Source organism: Trichoderma gamsii (genome assembly GCF_001481775.2).
Source record: "Trichoderma gamsii strain T6085 chromosome Unknown Scaffold_62.2, whole genome shotgun sequence".
Lineage (NCBI taxonomy): Eukaryota > Fungi > Ascomycota > Sordariomycetes > Hypocreales > Hypocreaceae > Trichoderma > Trichoderma gamsii.
In genome coordinates, this window is record NW_020171399.1 from 59,787 (window position 1) to 86,310 (window position 26,524).

The 26,524-nt window shown below is 52.1% G+C and overlaps 7 protein-coding genes across 7 annotated transcripts; 3 read left to right on the forward strand and 4 right to left on the reverse strand.

Annotated features, from left to right (window-relative positions):
* Positions 1-245: 245 nt before the first annotated feature.
* TGAM01_v210402 (hypothetical protein) lies at positions 246-3,634 on the reverse strand (the record flags this gene model as incomplete). The annotated part of the gene is made up of 4 exons (XM_018810633.1): positions 246-1,299; positions 1,463-1,951; positions 2,106-2,779; positions 3,254-3,634. 4 exons carry the CDS (start codon positions 3,632-3,634, stop codon positions 246-248), a joined length of 2,598 nt encoding a protein of 865 aa, XP_018656166.1.
* Positions 3,635-7,398: 3,764 nt separating this feature from the next.
* Positions 7,399-9,240, forward strand: TGAM01_v210403 (hypothetical protein; the record flags this gene model as incomplete). The annotated part of the gene is made up of 2 exons (XM_024550791.1): positions 7,399-7,964; positions 8,028-9,240. The coding sequence occupies 2 exons, from the start codon at positions 7,399-7,401 to the stop codon at positions 9,238-9,240; spliced, it is 1,779 nt and encodes a 592-aa protein (XP_024404464.1).
* Positions 9,241-9,681: 441 nt separating this feature from the next.
* Positions 9,682-12,491, forward strand: TGAM01_v210404 (hypothetical protein; the record flags this gene model as incomplete). Its single annotated transcript, XM_024550792.1, has 2 exons — positions 9,682-10,587; positions 10,710-12,491. 2 exons carry the CDS (start codon positions 9,682-9,684, stop codon positions 12,489-12,491), a joined length of 2,688 nt encoding a protein of 895 aa, XP_024404465.1.
* Positions 12,492-13,146: 655 nt separating this feature from the next.
* On the reverse strand, positions 13,147-14,893 carry TGAM01_v210405 (hypothetical protein; the record flags this gene model as incomplete). The annotated part of the gene is made up of 2 exons (XM_018810250.1): positions 13,147-13,949; positions 14,005-14,893. The coding sequence occupies 2 exons, from the start codon at positions 14,891-14,893 to the stop codon at positions 13,147-13,149; spliced, it is 1,692 nt and encodes a 563-aa protein (XP_018656565.1).
* A 559-nt stretch (positions 14,894-15,452) lies between these two features.
* On the reverse strand, positions 15,453-16,158 carry TGAM01_v210406 (hypothetical protein; the record flags this gene model as incomplete). The annotated part of the gene is made up of 2 exons (XM_018810249.1): positions 15,453-15,780; positions 16,049-16,158. 2 exons carry the CDS (start codon positions 16,156-16,158, stop codon positions 15,453-15,455), a joined length of 438 nt encoding a protein of 145 aa, XP_018656564.1.
* Positions 16,159-18,738: 2,580 nt separating this feature from the next.
* On the forward strand, positions 18,739-21,327 carry TGAM01_v210407 (hypothetical protein; the record flags this gene model as incomplete). The annotated part of the gene is made up of 4 exons (XM_018810248.1): positions 18,739-18,945; positions 19,032-19,151; positions 19,235-19,498; positions 19,591-21,327. 4 exons carry the CDS (start codon positions 18,739-18,741, stop codon positions 21,325-21,327), a joined length of 2,328 nt encoding a protein of 775 aa, XP_018656563.1.
* Positions 21,328-22,345: 1,018 nt separating this feature from the next.
* TGAM01_v210408 (hypothetical protein) lies at positions 22,346-26,192 on the reverse strand (the record flags this gene model as incomplete). The annotated part of the gene is made up of 2 exons (XM_018810247.1): positions 22,346-26,047; positions 26,124-26,192. The coding sequence occupies 2 exons, from the start codon at positions 26,190-26,192 to the stop codon at positions 22,346-22,348; spliced, it is 3,771 nt and encodes a 1,256-aa protein (XP_018656562.1).
* Positions 26,193-26,524: the final 332 nt, after the last annotated feature.

Below are 26,524 nucleotides of genomic sequence, written 5' to 3' on the forward strand. Positions count from 1 at the left end.
ATTTGCCGGTGCTTCCCTTGCCGTCAATATTCAATAATAGCTGGGGCGGCCGCTCGGCGGTGAGATCAAGAGCCTGCTCAAGGTGGTTGACAATGAGGTTAAATGCAAGCCGATGGTGAGAATTTAGACGGGTCAAATATGCTATTAGAAGAGTTGAACTTGTCATCGAGATTGTAGCTCTCACGGCACTGCTTCCAATAATCTGTTCTCGCAAGTAGATCCGGGTACTTGCCGATATGAGGGGACTAGTCGAACAGGATGTCAATATCGCGGTTGCCGAGCAGCTCGATATCCTCTGTATCAGCGTCACGTTGGGGCAGCTGTGCCGCAAGCTGCTCCCAGTCATCAGGCTCTATATCTTCTTCAAGGGGGCCAGGTTCAAAGAGATCATCATCCGGCGCTGGTAGGTCACAGTAGTAGTCCTCTGGGTGAACATTAGCATAAACCTCCCGACAGTGGGCACAAGCCTCTGCATATGTGTCAAAGGGGGTGTCCTCGACAACCTTAACATCACCAACAGAGGAATGTGGGTGATGTAGGGCCAGCTTAACACAGCAGAAGTCCTCGAAGTTGGGATGGTCCTTGTAAGGCTTATATCGCGGGAAATAATTAAGAACGCGATCAGGAGCACTATAGTAGTGCCAGGGAAGTCGTGAATAATTAACCTTTGTTAGGAAATCAAAATAGCTGAGTTGAACCCATTCTTGGCTGCGGCCGAGGTACTTCTGATAAATAGACTGCCCTGGTCGAATCTCACCGCCTATAACAGTGTCGCGAATGTGATCTTGCAGCATAGGCCGGCAATCGACGTTCTGAACGACTCGGGAGCTCACTTGTAGCGGCAGGTTCAACAGCAAGTGGGAAAGCTCCATGGCTGACCAGTCGCGCTTAGCAACCAGTTTGTTCATAAAGCGGGCCACGAAACTGGTCAGGGCACGCCCGCTGGTGACGCGTGGGAGGATCTCCTTCGCTATGTCGCTGTAGCTCTGAGTTCTGGGTTCGGCCTTGCTGCAGTACTTGGCTATATAGCTGATGACAGCATGGGTTAAGGTACAGGGCGAGATATCATGGTTTGCCCTCCACCTAAGGGCAACGGAGCGGTTGTAGCTGTTGAGAAAGGAGTCATTGCAAACGCCGTCGAAGATTAGGTACTGGGGGTTAATGGTGAACGTAACGTGCGGCCTGCTATGGCTTGTGCGAGGAAAGAAGAAACGGCAGGACTTGTCCTCTGAAACCTGACCGTTTGGAAGGCGGCGGCGGCGAAGACAATAAGCTTCAGTGCATTTGTGACGCTGGGCCCTATTAACAATCTCAGACAGCATATGGAATGTCGGAGGGTGCTCTTTATAGGATGTTAGGGGGTCACCTTCGCCCCGAGGCCCAGTGCGGCCAGGCTCTGGGTTAAAGGCAGTAGAATAAGCACCCCAATAATTCGAGAAGTCATCCTGAGCCTACTCTGTACGAAGGTCTAGCGACAGGGCGTTTGAGACCCAGAATAGAGCGTGAGCATGAGTGCTCCCCACGCGCCTGCCACTCGTAACGGAACCAATAGTCTGTGATGCTGAACCTCTTTTGGAGGAAAGAGCTAAGGGGCTTGGCCGGGGTGGTCACCTGCTGTTCGATGACCCGAGGAGTAGTTGCCGCTTCGGAAGGGGCGGTGGCCTGAGCAGGCGGCTGTAGAATCTCTCTCGTCGCGGATCGAGTGGCAATGCGCATTGGAGTAGTGTGCTCGGTGGTAGTGGTACCGTTGGCAACATCCGTCTGAACAGGAGTCTTCAGCTTGGAAACGGTGACGACGCCCTCAATGACGGCATCGACAGCATCAAGCACCTTGTTGTCCTTGGACCATCCAAGCTCAGCTTGCTTAATCATCAGACAAGCAACACCCTTGGAATGCATGGCGTACAGCTCAAACAACGTGGGCTCGTCTATATCCCCAGGCTGTAAATCGCTGATGAAAGTGGTATGCGGCAATGTGTGGGTTATCCCGGAGGTTTGCGGCGGCAATTGCAATCTTTGCTTTAGCATTAGCAGCAGCAAGCCAATCGCTATATCTTGGGAGGTGCTTCTGCAGGCTCTGCTAATGCATATCAGCGGCGGAGAACGTTATAAAGACCCTAGGACACCCTAGGGCTTGGACGTGAGCCTCAAGCTGATTTCGTCGGCCTTCCCAGAATGCCCTTGTGCCGCGAAGGGATGCTGAATGACGGACAACCTTATTAAGTAACGCACAAGACTCTGGCATGTCATCATTAAAGGCTGCCCGGAGCTGCTCAACGTTAACCGGGACGGATTGCCCGCCGCTCCTCTTAACGAAGAAGCTGCTCCTTGAGTTGACTTGGCTTCGCATTAGTGTGTTGAAAACGGTGTAGCGGAAGCGCGGATGGCGAGCGAAGCGCCCGTCGTGCCATTTCATCGCGTGCTCGATATACCGACTGTAAGTTATCGACCGCTGCCTTGGTGCTATGAAATCGGCCTCTCCCCTGGGGTAAAGTGTTGGGAACGCGAGCGAAAGCAGCGCCTGCGAGCGGTTGAACTCGCTAAGAGGCGTTGACCGGATGGCAGGCATCTCTATATAAGGCCGCTGGGTGCCCGGCACAACGGGAACATGGCCAGGCTGAGACTGCGGTTGGCTTCCAAGCAGGGAGCGAAACGCATTTATATCCTGCTGTTTAGCGACAAAATTAGGCACAGCAGCCTGCTCAATGTCGCCCTCGTCAGCAATCTCGCCGCTGGGTACATCCTCAATGTCAACCTCTTCAACCAGTTCAACCAAGAGCTAATCGCCAACATCAGCGTCATGTGGTAGCTGGCTAAGCCAGTCCTCTTGTATTATAATATTAGAGTAGCCGGGGTAATTGAGCCTAAGGAATTCAAGCCAAAAGCAAACATGCCCCTGCCTCACGCGGAACTGGCCTCTAAACTGCCTAACCATATGCAGCTGGTCAGTCGAGTTCCGGGGCCAAAGTATAATAATATCAAGCTCCTAAGGCAGACGGGGAAGCTATGTATATATACTCCCAGTATCGCGCAGGAAGTTAATAACATAGCCTCAGTACCTATACTGCTCCCCCCTGTATTAGAAGACCTGTACGTGGACGTGTACCCGGGCAATGAGCATCTCTTCCACCTGGGATAGCTCAGGAAGTGACGACGGCACCTAGCCGAAATCAAGATTGTTCTCCCTGGAGAAGAAGAAGAAGGGCTCGTCCAGCATCTTCTTGCTGTCAACATAGGTGCAAGCGCGGCAAACCCCCTTGCGCATATTCATGTTGAACCAACGTTGTTGACAGCGAGGGCATTTCTCCATCTGATGACCGTCTAAGGCCTCTTGCCAACCATCAAGGAGCCGCCGGTCAGCGGTCGAGATGGCAATGGCAGATAGATCGCCGGCGAACTCGGGGTTAATGGAGGCAGGTTCCCCGCCCTGCTCGTGCTCTATTGTAGGATTTCCGCGAGAGGAATACCGCTGAGGACGCCTGCTATCTGAGAGGATGAGGGTGACGGTGCTTGTGACGACGATGGGGTTTGTGATGATGATTCCGTAGGCCGCTGTGTGCGGCAGAAAACACAATTTGACTGCTCTCGGCCGCTTAATGAGAAGAAGGATGCGCGGCTGAAGACGTTGTGGCATTTCAAGCAGACCTGCCGCTCGTCGACTTCGCCCTCGCTGCCACTATCGCCATCCTCGTTGGGTTCAAGGGCGCAGTACGTGCAAATGCCATCAGGGTACTGATCAGCCAGCATTCTAGCTATACCACACCCCACGCAAATGAAGAACGAGGGACCATCGTCCATAGGGGGGGGGGGGGGGGCAATAGGGCAGCGAACGGAACGACCACCGAGCTCTCCTTTCTTTCACTACGCGGGGCTCTTCCGATCTTACACGACGCTCTTCCGATCTGGGGGGGGCAATAGGGCATCGAGCTGCGAGCTCGGGGCTGACTGAGAGCTAGAGGGTTGAGGCAATAGATCAGCGGTCAGTGGCGTGGGGAAGGTTCTTCGCCGGCACGCCGTCTCAAGCGATGTTCTCGCCTAATAATAACCTACTGGGCGTGGGCTGCAGCGTGGCCGGGGCTATCCTGCGATCGAACGCTGCGCGGATAGAACCTTGGGGGCCGAGTTGGCGTTTGGGGGGGGTTGGGGGCAAATAGGGCAACTCTGCATTTATTGGAGCAGCAGGGGGTCTAGGCAATACAGGCTGGAGCCGCTGGGGTGTAATGACAGAGCTTGGGCTTTGTTTTCGAGAGGCAGAAGTCTCATTGTGACGCTGGCGTTGGTTCGCAGCCTATATGTAATTAACACGTTTTCATTGTTGAAGCTTTAGAAGGAAAAGCTTACTAATTGCTCCCCGCGGCAAGCCAAGCATAGTTGAACGCGGCGATTTGGATTCCGGATCCCAATGAAGTCGGATTCGGGCTTCTGTTGCTTGCACCGAACGCACTGCTGCATAGGCTCGTCATCCGGGGGTTCTTGGGGCTCACCTGGGGGGCGGCAATGGCGGACGCAGAGGAGGCAGCATTGATGCCATCCTGACTGCGAGGTAGAGCTTGGCCAAATCGATAACTGAGACTAACTGCGCCGTGAGCTGCAAAGGATTGGTCTACCGCGCACCGCAGTTTAGAAGTGGATTATCCGTATGCAGGGACAGAGGGCGGCTGACAACTCTCTGAAAAGGCGAAGCTCTAGTGGCACATCAGGATAGCTCTTCAAGGCTGATCTCTCCACGGCAGGTATTCTAGTGAAAGGGAGGGAACGGGGGGGAGGTCGGCGGTCTTTGCGTCGTTTATCCTGGGCTGGGACGCGATCGGTGGTCTCGACGGTCTTCTTATTGTGTTCTCAAAGATCGGTGATCTCAACGTTTTTCTTCTCAGGGAGCACGGTCGGTGGGCTCAACGTTTCCCTTCTCGGGGAGCACAGTCGGTGGGCTCTCCCGATTATCGGCGAGGAAATAGCAAGGAGGGCTACACAAACGTCAGCTATTGCATCTTCAAAAGACGATACTGAAGACCCTGATCCACCAAACGGAGACATGTAGCTGAAGAGGCCGGGCATAAGCGAAGAGAGATAAAAAAAACCTAGGAAAGAGAGGTTAGTAAAAGGATAGAACGGAAAGTGGAGGAAATAGAGGAAACAGAGGCGAAGGGGGCGGATTTCGCCCACAAGCACATACAACCTTTACCAAAGCGCCAGATCCTCTAGATGGCATCCAGTCACGCGCCTCTGATAAATTCCTAACGCAGGCGTAAATTGAAGGAACAGGAAGTCGTTGACAGCAGCGATTTTGGCGATTTTGGCGATTTCGGCGTTTTCGTTGATTTCTAGCTACGGATTTCAGGTGCGGGTTTCAGATAATCGATAAAGCGACGCAAAAGTGATGTGGGCACACGAGAGCGGGAAAAGCTTCGGCAAAACGGAAAAGGCATGGCTAAAGTCAGGAAGAATATCGGGCAGTTACAGCCTAGCCTTCTAATTGGTCAGAAAAGGTGGATCAAAATTCTAGCCAGTTGAAGTTCGTTATTTCTAGCTGTGGCGTCGAATTGTGGTGGCTTAGCTTTCGTTAATAGCTTAAATAGCTTAGCTGTAGCTAATGCTCTCCACTTCGTGTGCTCACATTACTAATCAGCTGCGTGGAGAAATAATTGATTGAGAAATCTACGATTGCAAATGTCTTGTAATATTGCGAGATTTCCGTTTTGCAGGTTAAGTCATGACTTTTAAAGTGGGATATATATTAGTTTGTCACAGATAGTGATTATGCGACTGATATTGCGTCCATTATAAGTCCTCTAGCTTTTGAACAGCCAGGCCAGTATATAGATGCCCAGGAGAGCCTGTACCTTGCACAGAAAATCTCAATTTTAAACTAAGTCTCTTTATTACTATATTTTCTTTTCTTTTTTTCTAAATTAAATCACAAGATGGATGTAGTTCAATGACATCTAACCCAAAAAAGATCTAGACGCAATCTTTGCTTTTATAGTATAACTTAAATTATAATCTGCTAAAAAACTCATTCTAGGGTTCTATGGTCTAATGGTTATGACTGCGGATTCTGATTCCGCCAGCGAGGGTTCGATTCCCTCTAGAACCTGCTTTTTGCCTATTTCTTCTCCTTTTTCTCTTTTCCCTTCTAGGTTCAAAATTAAATGAATGCATATACTGCTAGTAGTGTTTTAATATCTTTTTCTCTTTTTTTCTTTCTAGACCACACGACCCGCTTTTAGTTGTTTTGCAGTTGTCGAAAATTGACATATAAAGGTAGTGACTGCGCCGAAAAACAAGGTGGGGAGTTGTGCGGGGCCAACTGTACCACCTACCAAGAGCAGCAAGGATGGAATTGTGAGCTTCTCTGATGAAATTGTGTTGTGTACTGAATTAAATCGGCTGCTGACATTGATTGTGCTATTTTCGATGCTGCGATGAAATGTCGAGATGATGGAGATATCTGTTGGGGCGTGCCTCTGCCAACGTGAAGTTTCACATATACCTACCTACCGCTCACACCACGCACAAGAGATAGACCATGCAGCTCTCGAATAAAGCCATTTGCTTGTAAACCCTTCACCATTGAAATTACCTTGCGAGTACCTTTAAAGCTGAAAAAGTCAAATAAGTCATGGTTAAGCTTTTCCATCTCAAGGCCTGACGTGACGTCACCAAAGGACGCTCGCCATTGACTCTCGTCATGGGCGTCAAAGTTGAATCTACCACTCCACTAGTCGCAGAGCTTGGCCGCAAGCATCCAACACCAACACAACCACAGGATCGGAAGTATGGGACGCAATTAAGCTTCAGGCAAGCTCGTTGAGCTCACGCTTCGAGTGCCTGTCACATTGCCCCTCACCTCCACCAGACAACGTTTAGACCTTGCTGCTACTCCCGTGTCGTCCGCCAAAATGGGCGGATGCTGCCGCAAGAAGCTGCTCCAGGATTCGCCATGAGCCATCCAAGAGTGGATTTGGCTTCAGTTCTAAGCTGCTTCTATCGCAGCAGCTCCGCTAGCCTCGTGCGGTTTAATTGTGATTGATGCGCTATTTGGTCCTTCTCCCAGGGATTGCTCGGTAACGCATGTGCCCGTGCGGGTGTCAACATGTCAACTCTGACTACACCATTCGATGGGTGGCTGACCTGTTCTTCACGACAATTGGTAAACTGGAATTCCAAGCTCTTATCCGGCCGGAATCTCTGGCAGCCTCCTAGGCTAGATATCCTTTGGCCAGTCCCATCTCCCATGGCTACGATCATTCTGGCTGACATGGGACTTTCCTCTCTTTTCCAACTATCCACTTACACGTTCGCTTAGAAGCAGCTTCTTCTTGTGCTGCATCTTATTTTGAAGAGCTACACTTTCGCTTGATGACATAGAGCTAAGCTACCCATAGACAGTACAGCAATATGGCCTCTCGTTCAAGCTACGGCCTCTTTTGGCCTATGAATGCTCCAATTCTGTCAATCTTGCTTTCAATGATGCTGCTGTGTCTCAGTGTCTCGGCGCAGGCCGGGGTCAATCTCAACGCCAAAGTTTGGGCAGCCGTTGCATATATCAACCATGGAGAAAAGACTCCTACTTTCGGCGGCTTGGACAACATCCTCACACCCACAGGAGCTCGTCAAATGTGGAGGCAAGGAAGTGCTTTCCGACACCGCTACCTGGGCAGTCGCAATTCCACTACGTTTTCCAACTCAACGGGGAACACAAAGATTCAGGGAATAGCTACGGATGCCATCAATAATGATCAGCTCACCGTCTTGTCGCAGACAGATGAATGGGTTTCTGGGGGTGCCATGGCTTTCCTCCAAGGCTTGTATCCTCCTAGTCCCAACTCTTTCAACAGCTTTGCTGGGGGTCGACAGGTGGCTCAAGATCTCCTTGTTAGCCCAGAGCTGACTGACTATCCTTTGGGAGGTTATCAGTATCCCAATATTGAGACACTGCCACCGTCTGACCCTTCCTCAGTTGTGTGAGTAACCTAAATATTCGAAGGTGATGACCTTTTATACACGCTAACACAGTCTTAACATAGCATCCAAGGGTCTGCCCAATGCTGGGCTTGGGATAGCAACGTACGCGCGATAAAGCTGGACGATCCTATGGGACGCTTTAGGTCAACTCAGAGTTTCTACAAGTCCCTCTTTGCTACACCTCCTCTCAAAGGCACCATACCCAACGCCTCAGTGAATTACTGGAACGCTTATGACATATACGAGTATGTAAATTACATGAATACTCACAATGCAACTGTCACTGCCGGGTTAGGATTCGCCAACCAAACCATCGACATACTCAGAGCCAATGCCTTTGAATTGGAGCGTACTAAGAATGGTGACATTTTGAAGGATAATCCAACATTCACCTACAACAACGTTTCTACCATTGCTGGACAGACCCTTGCTATGCAGATTGCAAGCTCGCTCAGTGCTACCAGCATAGGAGTTGGCACACCGCTGACACTCATGTTTGGTTCTCACGAGCCCATGCTGGCCTTCTTCTCCCTCATAGGCCTCTACACTGAAGATAACCTGCTCTCTGGTCCATTTTCCACGCTCCCAAATCCTGGCTCGGCCATGATCTTCGAATTAATCGGCTCAAACCCAGGCGACGTTGAATCAATGCCTTCGCCTCAGGATTTCATGCTTCGCTTCTCATATCGAGCTAATGCCGATCTTGGCGAGCCGTTTTCAGCCTATCCCCTCACTTCGATGGGCTTTGAAAGCCAGATGATTCCTTATACCTCCTTCTTGGCTCAGCTTCAGAATTTCACCCAGGACTCTGTGCAATGGTGCACCACTTGTATAGCAGTCTTTGCTCCTTGGTGCAACATAGGCGCCGGCGAGTCTCCCTCAGATCCTCCCTCCGACAGCGCAAGCTGCTCATTGAGTCCAGCTTTGGGCGGCCTCATCGGTGCCATGGTGACGCTGGCTGTGGCTCTCCTTGCCGTAGGTGTTCTCCATTGGTTTGGGTTCGTCACTTTTTCACGTCGATCCAAACCCGGCGTACGTAGCGGCTCTCCAGGCGGCTTCCGAGGATCAGATAAGAGGGCTGGTGATGCTGATGTCACAGTTACGGATCGCGGTGTGCAGCATGAAAGGGTTGGCAGCTGGGAGTTGAGAGGTGGATCGGGCGAGGCTCCAACAGAATCTGCTGATGTTGCAACACTGAATCTAAATCGGACTTTGGATGACGACGAAATTAGTTTAACAGGAGTGCAGCCGGTGAAAATCCACGAAACATTTTGAAACTGCCATGAGGCGGAACGAGGCGAGGCGAAGCGAGGCGAGGCGAGATGAGATGGGATCTGAAGAGACTAATACATGATATCCCATTTGCTTCACTTTTGTGTATGTTTCAGATGACGAGAAACATATCTTTGGTAATATTGTCCGTCAGATCAAGAGGCAAACCTGACGTGTTCATGTGTTTCCTTTCTAATACTTATGCTACCTTACCTTTAATATAGTAGGTTCATCAAAAGTTGGAAACATTGTCCACACCATCCACTCTCGATGCTAGGTAAACAGGAACCCCGGCCCAATACTACTTAATCCATTAATTGGTGCAGGATCAGATCAGCACATCGGTGAGTCAACGCCGTGACATGCAGCTGCAGTAGCTATTAGGCGGAACCGGTAGCTCTCCACATCCATGCATAGCGCGGCACTAACACTGAACCCGCGATCATGGTCGTCGTAACTCTCGTAGAGGATGACCAAAGCATGCATTTTCCTCGCTTTGTAAGGGGTCACGGCAGCTTGTCAGTTTCTTCGACTCTGACTCTGCATTCGCGGCATAACAACATACTCGGGCGTAGAATCAAGCGTCTTTCATGCGGCGACTTTGAAAACTCCGAAGCTGTTGCTGATTACAAGCCGTATGGGCGAGTTGCTCAGCCTCAATCACATCTTCTCTTTTTGCTCCACGCAAAGAAGCTCGTCAAGCGTCGCGGCCTCAAATTACAGCCATCAATTATGGATAGCAATCGCTTACAACCGTCTCTGAAGCCTCAGGTCGGCACCTCAAGACGGAAACTCTTCGTCTACAAGCCCCTGGGTGACAACCACAGCGTTCGCTTTCTTGTCCTCCAGCCAGGATCCGGCTCAGATCCCTTGGTGGGGAGCCTCCAAACCAGAAGCCTGGCCTCAGCGGACATTGAGCAACTTCCCCCCTACGAAGCCATATCGTACGTCTGGGGCTCCGGCAGCCGGCAGTACGAGCTCACTTGCGATGGCGCCGTCCTGCCTCTCACGCAGAGCATATACGATGCGCTGAATCGGGTGCGGCTGCCGGACCAGCCGCGGCGGCTGTGGGCTGACCAGGTCTGCATCAACCAGGACGATATCCCTGAACGCAGTCAGCAGGTGAAGCTCATGAATCTGGTGTATAGAAATGCGAAGAGAGTCCTTGTGTGGCTGGGAAGAGATCCCGATGGCGTTGCTGAAGAGGCGGGACAGACGATCCGCCATCTTGACGGCGTGTTTAGAGATGAAAAGGCTCATGAGGAGTTTAAGCTCGCTCATGAGGAAAATCTGGCGCTGCAGAGCTCTGAGCCCTGGGTGCCTCTGGCAAAACTGACAAAGCTGCCCTGGGTAAGTCCATATATAAAATACAAGGCCCCTTTCCCTACTGAAAGACTCATGTCCAATAGCAGAGTCTACAAAGGGCGTAAAGTTTATATAATAAGATATATCTGCTGACGCTGGGAGATCAGTTTCAAAGAATATGGATCGTCCAAGAGATTGGAACAGATGCCCCTGCAACGCTGTACTGGGGCGACACAGAGATAGATTGGGACACATTATCCCACGTCGCAGCCATCCTCAACGAGAGATACTACCACCTCCGCACCCGGTTCCTCCTCAACACCTCCAGCATCCGCTACCTGCACAAACGCTTCGTCGAGCCAGACACCGAATACGACCAGGACCACAACCGCGGCAACTTTGCTTACGAGCTCCACCGAGCCAGACATCTGCTCGGAAACGACCCCCGCGACCACATCTACGCCTTCCTGGGCCACTACTCCATCAGCAAAGCCGGCAAGGAGCTGCAGGGCCTCACAGTGGACTACTCCAAGAGCGTCAGGGACATCTACATCGACGTTGCCGTACGCGCTCTGCGCGGCGCCAAAGACCTCGTCGCCCTCTCCGCCGCGCACCACGGCAAGCCGCTCACGAAGCGGCAAGCATCGTGGGCCAACGGAAATCTAGATCTCCCGTCCTGGGCTCCGGACTGGCGCCATCTGCCGATTCACATCCTCGGCTCGCCGACGGTGCCGCATCGCGCGTCGGGGGACACGAAGCCGGACCTGACCATTGACGAAGAGTCGCGCGTGATGCGCATTCGCGGCGTGAGGGTCGATGTCGTGGAGAGGCTTTCGTGGACCATCTACGGGACGGCGTTTCAGGTGAGGCCTGAGAAGAGGCAAGGCGGGAGGAGGAAGAGGAATTGGGGAGGCAGCAATGGCAGTAATGAGATGGGCGAGGGGGAACGCGACGAGGAGGGATCTGCTGAGCCTACTCAGGGGATTGACGCAACAACACGCGCTCCAAGCAGGAATAATGACCGTCGTCGCGGTTCAGACAGCACCCAGCAGCAATATGGACGTCCAATGCCTCAACGAAGATGGACGCAGCTCGAGCAGAACAACGGTCCTCGCACGCACGTCATGGAGGTTCTATGGAGGCGCATCTGCGGCTACCGGACATTCAACCTCAATCTCGTATACCCCCCTTTCCTCAACAAGACCCCCTCCCCAGCAACAGGAGGAACGGCACCTTTCAAACCCCCATCTTCATCCCCTTCATCATCCGAAGATCATCGCAGATCCGCCTTCTTCGCCTTCATCCAGACCCTCACCAACGCCTGCACGGGCATCGATCGCTCGCGCCCCTACTCATCCATCCCCTCCGAAGAATGGCTCACCAGCGCAGCAGCTTATCTCGTCCGCTACGCCGTTCCACCCTCTTCTTCTTCTTCTTCTTCTTCTTCTTCTCCATCATCCACGCTATCGCCATCTCAAACGTTCCCCGTATCCTCCCCGTCCCCATTCAGATCCATCAGCAGTCCCGACGGCAGCACAACCACCATGTCATCCTTTTACGAGCGCGCAAACTCCATGTCATCCTCCTCCTCCCCCTCCTCCCGCAAACCAACCCCCGTCCACGCCGCCATCCACGCCCTCTCCCTCACCGGCGACCCCTTCAAATGGAGCCACGAGGCCGTCCTGGTTACGCGCTACCGCCGCTTCGCAGTCACCCGCAGGGGATACTTTGTGCTTGGACCCGACGCGCTGCAGGCGGGCGACGTGGTGGCTGTGCTGCGCGGCGGCAAGGTACCCTTTGTGCTGAGGAAGGTCAGTGTTGGTGGTGGTGGTGATGGTGACAGTGAAGAGAGGTGGGTGCTTGTTGGAGAGTGTTATGTGCATGGGCTGATGGATGGGGAGGGGTGGGATGTTGAAGGGGTGGAGGAGGAAGTGTTTGCGATACAATGAGGTTGGCAAGATGGTCTTTTCAAAAGACGTGTATAATGATTCATGAAGATGGATGAGCATACGATAGATGAATGAATGAACAAACTCCTAATCAGATCAATTGACGATACCTTTCGTTGTGTCAAACACCATCTACTTACTGTTCAAGTCTCAGTCTGATATTGATCATATTTCGACATTTTATACAATCATTATTGAGAAATGAATTAGAGATCAAAATTCATGAAAAGTTTTGGCATTTCTTGTCTGCTGAGCCGCTGACCGAGTGGAATATTTCTTCCCCCTTCCGTCTATTTAAATATATAAACCAGACATAAAGTAACAAAAAGGAAAAGCCCTCGCCGCTGTTTTCCGGCCAGCACGATGAATAAAAATAAGGTAGAGAGGATAAGCCGCCTCTTCTGCAAAAAAGTATGACAAAGGAAAGAAGAAGAAAAAGTGTTAAGAAGCAGCATTGTCATGTGTGAAACCCATCCATTATGACCCCATAATAGAAGAAAACTCCGTATACCGCTGCCTGGCCCATAGTATGCACATTCCAGCCTTGAAATAAGTAGAAAAAATAGAAGCCATGATAAAGAAAAGAGAAGTCGCTAATCATAGTAGACCGTGTGGTAAAGATTTGTTTTCCTTTGTTTCTTTGTTTCTTGTTTGTTTAAAGGTCCATAGTCAAGATCTCTAATCTTGATATCACTGCCTCCATGCTGGCACTTATGCTCTGTACTCGGGCCATGGCAATCGCAGCGCTAGCTTCCTCTTCAGTAGCGTCCACGAGTTCAAATCTAGACAGCATTTTCTCGGTCTCGATACCACCAAAGATGTCAACATGTGAAAGACCCTCAGTGTCCAACTCGCTGGACTCGGAGACGGTCGATGCAGGCTCCGAGTGGTACAGGGCAAACTCGGGGTCGGCCTCAAATTCCTCATCGATAGGTCCTGCCTCAGACTGAGTGACTGGAGTCTGCTCAACAGGTCGCTCAATCACAGGCACCTCAACCTTCTCGTCTTCAGACCGGAAAGCCTGCTCAATCACGCTGGGTGCCTTGCCAGACAGGATGCTGGATTCGATGGGAGAGGGAACCTCGGAAGTCTCCACAACAAACACTCGGGGCTGGAAGTTGAAACCGTTGCCGATAAGCGAGAAATCAACGTTCTGCTCAGGAATCATGGCCATGCCAATTTGATGCTGAGAGGGCTGCGATCCGTAAGGGTTGACATCCTTGACTGAGCGCTGCTCTGGCGATGGCTGGGGCTCGGGCTTGACCTGTGCCGGGGCGGCAACAGAAGGGTTTGCGCTGAGGTGGTCCAGGAAGTTGGAGAATGCAGGGGAAGAAAGGAGCATGCGAGTGAGATCAGAAAGGCGCTTGTTCTCCTCGAGCAGAGCGCGGTTCTGGGAACGCAAATCATTGTTGTCCTGCACTTTGCCGGCAACCTCTGACTCAAGCTGGGAGATGTACTCTGTAGCATGTTAGCAAATATTTCTCGGAGTGGCGGAATGGTAAAAGCATCTTACCCTTTCTTCTTGATCGGAAAGCTCGGGCAGAGACCTTGTTGCGCAGCTGTCTGCGCTCTTTGCTGCTGAGCTTCTTGCCCTCTTCGCTTGCCAAAAGGCGCTCGTCATCGTCCATCTCCTCATCATCCTTCTTAGCGCGGTTGAGGTTGGCCATGGGAGAGGAGGCGTCGGATGGCGGAGGAGCAGGCTTAGCCCGCATCGAGTTCAGAAGCTGAGTAATCTTCTGCTCAACAATGGGGTCGCTGGGCTGAGGCGCCTTGCCGGCACGAGCCTTTGCTTGCATGGGCTGGCGCTGAGCCTGCTGCTGCTGGATAATGTGCTGCTGCTGTCTCTGCTGAGCATGAGCCTTGGCCATGGCGGCCTGAGAGTGCGCACCAGGCCACAGACGGCCAACGCCGCTGGCCTGGCTGGACAGACTGGGGGAAGCAAGCGCCGACTCCTGCTCGATGTTGCTGGGGTTGACGGTCGGGAAAAGCTGAGAATCAGCGGGTGAGCCAAAGTCCATAATGTCCGACGCTCCCAGGGTAGCCTGCGACGGCGAGGTGTTGAAGTCGAACATGTCGTTCTCTGAAGGGAAGCCGGTCAGGTAGTCGAGGCTACCAAAGTCCTGGTATCCCGCGTTGCTCGATTCATTGACGGCCATGGTGTTTGCGATGGCGCCGGGAACGAAGCCCGTCTGCTGACGATACATGTCATAGTTGTGGCTAGGTCCGCTCAGAGCCTGCGTCGTCGTCATTGAAGGCGTCGTCACGGCGGTGGTGACCGGGCTGGCAAAGGTGGGCTTGGAGGTGGTGGAGGGAGACAGCGACGGCGAGTTGTAGCTGGGGATCCCATCGTACTCGGATAGATCCAGCAGCGCGTCGATGTCGACGTTATTAGGGCCCGACATTGCGGCGGGATGTGTTCGATACGAAGCGAGATCTGGCAGTTATGGATTCGACTCGATCCGGATTGACGATGCCAAGATTGAAGTCGTCGAGATGGTTTCAACGAGCACAGTGGGAAAAGCTGTAATAGTAATTGTGTTTCGCTTATCCGTCTGTGAACAAAAGCCAGATAGGTAGATGTTCGAGATGGCGGATAATGGAAAATGGTTGGGAATTATTTGCAGGGCAGAAAGAAAAAGTGACGCCTGGCGGATTGGGCTTGGGGGAGCGGCGATAATATGGCTGAGCGTGGAATGCGGTGGATGGGTGCCTTGGGGACTGGGGGCAGAGAACAAGGCGCCAGCACTCAGTGAACAGCCTCCATGTACTGGGCACAGCGCTGGAAGGGGACCGCTTTAGGGGAGGCCCCTTGGCGTCTGCTGGCGTCGGGGAGGGGTGCAGGGATGCGGCGGGGGTGCCAGCACGAATGGGGCCGTGGACGCGTAAGCCTTTTGGCCCTCAGCATTTAATGCAGTGAGCGCCGTTGCAGAAGCTCGGCGGGCAGCCACAGCGGCGCAACCACTAGGCGCAGCCCGCGGGCCTGTTTGGTGCAAGCGCGCGACGGATCTTTTGCAGCCATCGCACCTTTGGGCTAGCAGCTGCGTCCATTGCCTGAGGGATGACGACGCCCGTCCCGCCAGTTATACGCTCCGAGTACACGCTCTGCTCCATCCAGCGTGGTACTCTGTGCTCTGATACAGCCAGCAGAGCTGCCTTCGCCGGGTGCGCCAACCGAGCCGCTGGCAGAGACAGCACGATAGCCTCGGAGATGGGCAGGGCTGACGAACGACACCACGCAGCGGCCGCGAGGCCAAGCCTTTTAGCTCTCGCCAGTACGAGGATTCGATTGCTGTTAGGCCCGGAGCAGCAATTGTTTACGACGACTCTCCCGAAAAAAGAAGAATATTACATCTCGTTATCTTCCTGGAGGGAGATCTGCCCATCACTTATTTTTACACGGGAGATGTGGAATACCTTGGGTACCTGCTGCTAGGGAGACTCTACGGCAGATCTAGAGAGACGCCCATGGCAGATGTTTCAATGCTCTGTTGCTCGTACTTACGAGTGCTTCCCGCATTGCCTGGGAAGAGAACAAAGGCTGAACCAAGCAAGCTTACTTGCCGACTCCCTTTTTACTTTGTCGGGGCCGATTCGCTTGTGCTAGTCGCCGTCGATTTGCTGGCGAGGCGTCGATAGTGCAGTCTTTATTGTAGCCCGAATCAACCATGTATCGCTCCTTCGGGCTGCTCAACAACCCGACGGTTCGTAATCCTTCCTCTTGAACGCCAATAGTGAGCAGCCATGGATACCTTGCGGGTACTTGGCGTCTCTAAGTCCGAGAAGCGATGTCGACTGGGTGCCTCTACAAACTTTCGGTGCCGGCTAACGTACCCTCAAAGTCCTTCTACTGGCGAGACCATCTCCCCACATAGTGGTGGCTGTGCACCACGCTTCTCTGTCCAGAGCCTATCCAACAAATTACTGGAATCCTGCTGGAAGAGGATGGCACCCTTCGGTCTCCGAGGTGGCTGGACAGGCTGGGATGCCCATCACGTGACCTTTCTCCTCGCTTTCGTTTATCTGAGAAAAGCGGAGGCAGTGTTTCACAGCACGCCGGCGATTCGCTGATCAGAGCTGGGCTCGTTTGATTGGCTCGTGGCGCTCGTCTCCAAAGCCAAACTCCTGTTGAGCATTGCCAAGGTCGGTTCATTTGGTGAATCGTTGCCCGTTGAAACGAGATCAGCTCGACGTGCCATCATTGTTTCGCCGTTTCGTCGTGCGGCCAACGCAGCATCAGGCAGTGATGCCGATTTCCAACATCGCCAGTTCAGAGAATATCATCTTGACAAAGTCATCAAAGCCAGTTCATCTCGTCGCCAAGGCTTAGTGCAGAGAAAGCAATCTTCCACGATTCAGCTTCAGGCCTGTCGCCGCTGTGGCTTGGATCCCGTCCGCGTAGCGACGTCTAAGCCGCACCCTGCGAACAATTACACAGGTACCTCTGGAATACTGCGGCGGAGTACGAAGCGCTCAGTATTGCTCTACCTTGATATCGTGCGCAAAACATGAATCCCCTTTCCAAAGTTTCTGGCGAACAAGTGCCGTCTTGCCGGAAAATCAGGATCCAAGGCTACTGGGCAGCGGCTGAGTCGGCAGTGAGCTGCTCCTGAGATCCTTCAAGGGCGGAGCGCCTCGTATGAGATGCTCCAAGAAGCATTGACAGAGTCAGTAGAACGCCTCGCCGCTGCTTCTCTAGCGATGCTTTAATCTCAATGCCCTGGACGCAGCATTCTCACATAAGGTAGGTACCTGCTCTTTACGCGGTGGCAGTACACATATCACTACCTGTCCAGCTGAAACCTCTCAAGGCCAGGATGCGACAGAACACGTGTGATGTTTCTATTTTTGTATTTTGACTCTGCGACGACATGTGAGGCAAATTCCTAGTTCCACTTACACGGCGATGCACTGTTGGTTTCATGGCAGCAGATGTTTGTTTGACCATTGGTGATATATCCGCCTATTTCCGCCAATTCCCATCTCCATCGAGACCACCAGGTCTTTTCAAGCAACACAGAGAATCTTGAATAATGCTCCGTTGGCTCAACGTTTGATCCATCGGTTTTCTGGAGCATCCAATCATTCCGGTTCCCGCTGATTCGGCAGCCGCGGGTCCTCGAGCGTTTCGTGGCAGTGCCGGGATGGTGGGATGGCGTGCGGATCATGACATAACCCGTCCCGTCCGGATGTCAGTTTTGTTTTCGAATGGCTATCCGTTTTAGGAAATGTATGATGAGAAAGCCATGGCACTGCTTTGTGATTTCGCTTATGGCTGTCCACCTTGATTTCTTGGCTCATAGTTGTATTCTATATTACCAAGTAGCATCCATCAACTCTGGATATTCGTCGTTATCTGAATGGTGAGTACATTTAGGTATTTTTGTCCACAGGTAGACATCTACAGAGCAGCAGTACCTACTAGTGCAGTGCTGTCTGCAAATCAGCCGCTGTTACGCAGAGCTATAACGAACATTCGGTTTCATATCAGTTCATTCCCATACATATCAGCCTCGGTGATATCTATCAATAATCCCCTTCTCAAAAAATCCATGAAATACTCCATGTACCTTTACTTATCATCTTTGTAGAGCCAATGGCACTTATTCTGCGGGAACACTTGCGCACTCTTGCTTATCGCTGCTACCCAAATATGCGAACGCCTATCGGAAGGGGAATACAGTTTTCCCGGAGCTTCCGCTGCAACGTGCCTTATGTAACACAGGCCTCAAACTGCCCAACACCATGAGAGAGTCTCGCGTCCAACTGCCAGATGGTCACGCAACTGGCTCCAGCACCTGATCAGTTGAAGCCCAACCAGCTTGCGGCGGTGCCTCTCCAAGCGGCTGATTCTCTATTGCGACGGCCCACCTCACGCGTCTGCTGGTACTGGGAACTGGCGCCTTGCAACTGATAACAGTCGCTGTAGGGCTCTTCTCTGCCCATTCGCGCGGGACCCACGCATCTAGTTTTCCACCTGGTCGTTTCCATCTGTTTGTGTGCTGTTTTCACCCAGGGCCAGGCTACCCCTCTTACTGCTGCTCCCGCCCAGTGAGCGAGATTTATGCAAGATCTCATCGGGCTGTTGATGCAGCTGTGAGCGCGTGCTGAGCCGGTGAACTGTGCCTTTTTCTTTGCTATGCTAATAGTACCTCTGTTTGTGGATCACTACAACACTGCGTTATGATATTATAATCGTGTTTGACAGTCACCCAAGGAAAAGAAAAGGCAAAAAAAAAAAAAAAAAAAGATGGGAAGAGGACGCCGCGGCTTGATCTCGGCGGCTGCCTCTGGCCCCAAAGAACGCCATAAGAGATCGCAAAGGTCTCAATATCATCATCCCTACTCGCCTCCGCCTGACACCTTCATGGCCAAGCCATCGCTACCAAAATCCAAGCACCACTCTTACTTCGAGCTAGTTGAGAACAAGGAGAAGAAGAAGAAGCTCGAGTATCAGGTACGCTTCGGTGGCGGCGCAATCAAACCCCATCTACAGTCGTCTCTTCTGGCTCTGGCGATGAGATGCTCACTTTTTTTCCGCAGATTACTACCGAAAAGAACCCGCCGCCAGGGTTCGAATTTGTCCCCATCGGCAATCCAAAGTTAACTGCGGCCTGCAAAGAAATATCCCGCGAAAAAGATGCCATGATTTTCATCGTCTCGGTTTGTTCACATCCCCGGTTGCGTTTTTTTACCAGTAGAGCATCCATCTAACCATTGCGCTTTCTTGCGTCTTTTCTCTAAAGAACGCCAGAAGTCTCGACGAAAGCATCCTCGCCAACCAGGTCCATCGAGTTGGCCATCATATCAGGCAAGTCATCGTTGAGGAGGCCAAAGAGAGCCTTGGCGGCTCGTCCCATCACGCCGTTCCGGCAACCGACGCAGGGCCTGAGCCCATTCCGGAATCTCAGAGGGCATACCATGCTCAGGTTGATGCAGCTATCAGAGACTTGTTTCCACGGATTCCCAATACTGACCGTCAGATGATTATTGAGCACTCTTTCACTCGGGTTTGTAATCTCTCTTTTCTTCCTATTCTCCCGCCTCCCATTTTTCCACGTTCAAAACAAGGACACATAACGAATAATAATCTCTTCTTTAGGGCTCAGCTAATCGATCCGAGCATCCCGTTGGGTTCTCGGAAGAGATTGCGCTATCCCGCAGGGTCCAGCTGGCTGTCTTGGCTCACATAAGGCACACGCATACGCGGTATGATCTGCTTCTGAAAGAAACAACATGGCAGAATGCTCGGAAAACTGTAGAATCTCTGTGTCTCGACATCCTCGTCAAGTGGCGGGGAGACGAAGAGACTGGTCGTGACCAGCTGGATGAGATCCTCCGCGAAGTAGTTGTCATTTCTGATTCGGAAGACGATGAGGACGACGACGACGACGAAGAGGAATCGACTGACTATACGTCAGATGAAAGTGCTGACAATGCCAGGCTCACACCCATGCCTGTGTATCGGTCAGCACCACCCTTGCAACCTGTGGATCGAACAGATCGCTCCCCTCCAAAGTCACCTATCCGGGAAGCGATCCAAGTGGCTTCTTCTCCTCCGATTAGGATCGGTTTAGAAGACACTGGTCGCGCTCGTAGAAATGACAGGAGAGCTCAGCGAGGTTTTAGAAGATACCGTGCCTGGGAAGAGGCGATTAGACGTAACCGAGGGGAAACGCCTTTGGTGGAGCGGACCTCTCCAGATATAGCCATCAGTCATGCTTCATATCGACCATCGCCGCCTTCTAGATTTTCCTATGACGCTTATGGTCGGCCATATGACAATCCTGATCCAATGGTCCATCCTGGCGGTATCTTTGGAGTCTCCTCGCATCTGGATAACCATCGGATACAGCAGCCAGTATATGGGATACCGTCTTCTTTGAATGCTTCGCCCTACCTTGGCCGAACAGTCGAACCCCAATTTGCTCATGAAAAGGTAATGTCTGTTGTTCCGTTCCCGACCAGCACGTCTTCTCGCGAGCTGGCCTCTTCTTCGGCTTCCAGTCATTTCCAAGACATGTTGGTACGCTCTATCGAATCCCGTTCTCCGACTGCGCAGCCCACCTTTATTCGCACCCTGCCTCCCAGGAGTCAAGCATCTGTAAGTTCGTATGCGCCACTGGCCACGTCCCTGGCTAGTATTCAACAGCCTCCCATGCTTGTTTCGCATCCAGCAGAAGAAACCCGTTCCTGGGATCGCCCCTCACCTGCACATATATCCACTGGCTTTAATAGGCCTCAAACCATGAGTATCGACGCTGTGTCCAGTAGAGAATCTGCCCAATCACTTGATTTCCGTGGCTCTACCTACTTTCATCCGCCGTCTGGATATGGAGCACAACCACCGCCTCTTTATTCGCATCCGATTTCTAGCAATCCAGGACCAGGCTCTTCCAGGCTCCCGGAAACAAGGAGAATTGTCTTACAAGCAACCCGACCTGGAGAACGGCCAAACCCTATCCTTATGGAGGATAGAGGTGGATATTTTGAAAGGATAAACCCCAGGCCTGAAAGCAGCTCAAGAATCCAGCTACGCCCCGTCCGCTCTGCTCAGCCACAAACAGAGGTTCAAAGTCAAAGAATTGTTCGACCTCATACAATCTTCTCATGGGAAGAGGATTTAAGAAACAGAGGCGGACGCCGTGGCGTCGCCGAAATTGAGGTCAATCCCATAGTCGATCCTCGCCCCCATGCACCTCATGCTCGACAACATGCTCCCCATGAATACTTTGGCGCGCTACCACCGACCAAAGAGGACGATTACAGACTACAGTCTCGGCGAGTGCCAGATGGAGAGTATGGTGCAGCACCTCCCGAGGGCTACTGGACTATGTGAGTTACAGTAACCCTGGATTGAAAGACATATTGAACATCTTGTTTCATGATACTCATTCATAGTAGACGACAGCATGGCGACGAGCAAGCCCCACGGCCTCATCACGAACCCGCAATCTATCATCCCATAAATACACTGCCTCCAAGAGCGGACGAGCGGTATGAAACCGGGCGGGACCACCGCCCTTTGGCTCAACCAGCGCCAAATGTAATCATTATCGATTGATTGTATGTCATACTTCAGCATTGACGGCAATATCAGCCGTCTTTTGTTTTTATCTTTGCCCTCATACTCTGTTTCATGCAACCAGACATCATCCTTTAATCATGATCAATCATGATGTCGAGATTAAGGATTAGAAGCTCACGCTTTGGTTTGTTGAAAACGCTTACATGATGAAAAAGCATGCAGTGGAGGAATTTTGCTTCATTGAACTCGTTGTTATTATACCCAATATTGTCATCTTCTCTGAGCCAGATCTTGGCAGCGTGGAAGCACCACTATTTGATACCCAATAAGAGGGAGGCATTGGCATTGTCTTTTTTCTCGAGGAGAGGTGTGGAGATGGGGAGAAAGAGAGAGCATTAGATGTGGAGGAGAGTGTATACATGAGTTGCTTTTGTTGGAAACAACGCTTGGGCTGAGTTGAATGGAAAGTTGAATGTGTCAATTTGCTCTTGTCCTAGAAGAAGACTATCTATATGAAACTCTTTTACATTCACATGAATGTGCATATCATAAAGCTGTAATTACAGTAAACTAAATGAGAAATTTGGAACATGTAATATATATATTGCATAAACAAAAAGAAAGCTAACCACGCAACCCACATTCGCTCACGTTCAAGAGAGTATTACCATCTCTTTTCTCTCTCATGATCGTGCGTAGGTATCCATAATATGCCTATAAAGCTAGATATTCACCCATAATCATCCCATCAATTTCCGTTTCCATGAAATGACTGTCTTTTCTGTAGCCCATCAGTGTATGTCTTCTATCTCCCCTTTTTAAAATATTTCTAGTTTCGGCCTCCTCTTCTACCCTTCCCTATACCCGCGCCGCCGGAAGGACCGTGTCTCTTCTCAGTGCCCAGTCCTCTCCTGCCAGCAGCGATGCCACCCTTACCGCTCCTCGGGCCGCCGAAAGAACCGCCGCCGCCACGACCTCCACGACCACCGCCGCGCATGGGGCCGCCTCTTCCACGGCCTCTGCCACCACGATCGCCGCGGCCGGGGCTGATGCTGTTCTTGACGGCCACGGCGTCATCGTCATCCATCTCGTCGCCGTCGTCGCCATCCTTGGAGCGCTTGTTGGAGAACTTGAGTTTTCCTCCGCGGCCGCGTCTTGCGGCATCACGGCCCTTGATGGCGGCGACGTAGGCGCCCACGCCGGAGTTCTCGGGCTGGTCGACCTCCATGGCGCCTTCGTCCTCGTCGTCGTCCTTGCCGAGGATGAGCTTGCCGTCGAGATCCATTTTAGCCTTGGTCCGCTGGGGCTTGCGAAGCTTGACGGGCTTGGTTGATGATATGCTGGCGAGGGCCTTCTTGTCGAGCAGATCGAGGGGTTCGTCGTCGTCCTCGACAATGTAGGTCTTGCCGCCCTTCTGGGCCTTCTTCTTCGGTCTTGCGTCTCCTTCGTCATCCTCTCCTTCGGATTCTTCAGACTCGCTGCTGTACAGAGCGCGGTCGTATTCGTTTTCATATTGTCGCTTGCCGTCCTCTTCCTCGTCGTCACTGGCGTCCTCATCATGAGCATTCTTGGCAGCGTCCTTCTTTCTCTTCGCTCTCTCCTTGGTCTTGCGGATATTGGCGAGCAGCTTCTTGTCGGAATCAGGGCAGGCGTTGTTGATGGCGTCGAAGCCAAAGCGGCGAACCATTCGCTCCAAGATGTGTCTAACCTTTGACTTGAAGTGGCCCTTGTGCTCCTTACTCCAGGTAAACAGGTTGGGCACGAGTGTGGCCAGGCGTGGCACCATCAGCTCGACGGGCAGGCTGATGACAGATATCTTGACAAAGCCCAGGCAGCTCTTGACAATCTCTCGGTTATTTGACGTCAGGAAGAGATCCATAGTCTGCACCAAGTCGGACAGGGTCTGCTCGCTCAGTGATGACCGGAACTCGTAGAGGAGACGGCTAATGGCGGTAACAGAGGCAGAAATCATATGAGGGGTACTTCCGGCGAGACCGGCGCTCACCATGGTAAAGAACTCCTCGATATTGGCAGTGGCGGCTGGAGCATCGCTCGGCATGTGAGGTACCTTGCTGTTGTCGATTGTAGCACCGTCGGCGGCCGCCATCTTCTGTCCCATTTCAACCAGGAGATCGTATGCGCTTTCACGAGCTCTCTCGTTGTTCTCCTTGCAGCAGATGACAATCTCGCTCAAGACAGCTGGAATGAAATGAAGATCGCTGTTGGGAATGAAGGGAAGAAGTGCAGAGATGGCAGCAATTCGCTCTCGTCTAGCCGGCGCAGATACCTTCTCTGAGCTGGAGAGGATCAGAGCCTGCATTTCCGCATTTCGCTCCTGTAGAGCAGCCTTGCCAAGCTCAGAAGTTGCCAGTCTGGGGATCAGCTTGTAAGCCTTCTTCTGCAGCTGGGGCTCCTCTTGCCTGTTGATAATTGCCGTGGCAATCTCAAACAGCGTGACGAAGCTCTCTCGGGGGAGGTATGCTGAAATGGTAATGACGAGATCCATAAGCGTCTGCGCAGTGGAGGGCATGTGGTCTTTTGATTTTTGACCTTGCTGCTTGTTCTCTGCTGCAGGCGCGTTCTGGAGCTCTCCTGCAAGCATCTTGCTGACACGATCGAAAGTCTCCATAAGCTCCTGGTTCGGCGTAATGCTGAGGAAGGCATTCACAGTCTGGAGAATGGGGCCTCGGCTTTGAGGAAGAGTCTGGGTATATACGTTGAAGAGCACTGCGAGCATGTTACCGGCAAATTGGCCGAGATAGGTCAAGTTCTTGCGAGCGCCATCCTTGGTTACCCGGCTCTGCAACAGGAGATCTTCCTCCTCTTCGATATTTGCAACGGCTTGATTTGACTCAATTAAAGTCCTCAGAGCTCTGCAAATATCCAATCTCAGATCAACTTGCTGGTAAAGAAGGTTGGCCAAAATCTCAGCCAGGGCTTGGTCGAAAGATTCCAAAAGATCGAGCGGTAAATCGCAGTAGCCTGGAAGAGTGGACCAAATCTGCTGGACGAGTGTCTCGTAAATCTTGATCTCCATAGTCTTCTCGGCTTCGCCATGGTCCAAAACCTTCTGGAACATGACTTCACTGAGAGGTACCATCTCACTCTTGAAATGAGACAAGTTAGTATTGCTAGTGTAGTCTCGCAGGATGGGGAACAGCCATGCTCTTCCGGCCTGGCCCTTGACTGGCTTGAGAATATTCAGTGGAAGAACAGACAGAACCGCCTCAGGGCCCATGGCCCGGACGGCTTGTCCCAGCACATCGTCTGCCTCCTTTTTGTTTCGGAAAGACGGGTTCTCTCGAATCTCACCAATGGTGCGTGTGACATTGAGCATGATGGGGTTCGCTCGCCATCTCAGGGCAGTGAAGATTGCTTCTAGGACGTTAAAAGTCTGTAGCCAAGCGGCCTGATACTGAACACTCAGGAGGGACTCGGCCGCCTTTGCAATTTTATCCAAGACCTTCTCGTCGAATATTGAAGGCTCGAGGATAACATTGGGCGGCACGCAGTTGGCCATGAATGATATCAAGCACTCAGAAGCAGAAATTCTAATGTTCTCAGAATCAGACTGGAGGAATTGCGCCACCATGTTGAAGAGTTCGGGGAGGTTTTGGAAAGTCTCGTCGGCTTCGACTTGTGCCGAGACGTCGTAGCCTCGGGACAGGATGGCAAGCCATGCAGGGACAAGCTGGGTATCGTTGGCAGCTGGGCGCAGCTCTGAGATAATCTCCATCAAGCGAGGTAGCTTTGCTGAAGTGACTTCGTCTGTCATTCCCTCAAACATTAATTCGAAAATCTCGAAAGCCGCCATGGTCATGTACTCGTTGCCGGATTTAGCAATGTTCAGGAGCAGCTCGCAAAGAGATTCGATCTTGGTCGTTGGCCAGCCGCCGCTCGCCGCAGCGACAGTCTTGACCAGTTGAAGCGCATGGATCAATGCCGGATCGTGCGTTGTGCTGGGCGCCTTCTTGCCCTTTCGTGCCTGGATAGCCTGGGCAGCCAGATCCTCCAAGTTCTTCAGCGCAGTGTGCGCACACATGTCTGCGGCCGGGTGGTCCAAGGATGGGGTAGGCGGTGGGTTCTTGAGTACTCTCTTGAGCGCATCCATAGATCGTCTCCGGACTTTGGGCCTCTGATCCAAAGCCAGGTTCAGCAATCCAGCAACTGCGCGCCTGGGTCCGATTTGGGTGACAGACAGCTCCCATGAAGCGGCATCTTGAGCCAGGAGCAGAGACTCGAGGCACCCAATTGAGGTCCTTAGCAGAATTGGCTCCGCATCCTGCATCAACAAAACCGGTGCGAGCAGCGTAAGGATCTGAGTAAACTTGGATCGAAGCAGAGGCTGGGGAGCGAACGGGGTGACCACGTCAAGAAGGTACACCACGGGAGTGGCTAATTCGATGTTGATGCTTCCATTGTTCTCGGCCTGTTGTAGAAGCGCGAGAAGGGCAGCAAAGTATCCAGTGGAAGTCGGAGCGGTGTTCTGCTCTTTCAAGGTTGATTCGACCGCATTCAAGACAACGACGGTCTAAATTGTACACACACAAAAAGTCAGTAACAGAAATCACCAAGACTCTCTCTCCTTCTCTAGTATTTTCTTTTACCTTCTGCTGGCTTTGAAGACCGGGGGACTTGATCTTGTCCAGCTTCTCGGCCAGAGTCGGAGTCGCCATCTTTTTGTCGATTCCGTCGCAATCTCCAAATCTGGTTGAGTGAGAGCAGAAAGCGCAGCGCCTTTGCGAACAAGCAAAAGCACCAAGATCAAAAAAATTCCCTTATCGCAATCCCCGCCAGCCCGATAACGCCCATTGTAGCGTGCAGCTGTGGAGAGTTGTGGCTAAGCTGAGGGTCAGCCACAGCCACAAGCCGTGCCTTATGACAGTATCCGCTGAATCGCTGTATCCGGGCTGTCGACGTACCTGCGGCCCCTCCAAGCCTCACTCTAGCTCCAAGTCGCAGCTATTGGTCGTCAGCTGTGTGAGGGATCCCGCTTTCGCAATTCCGA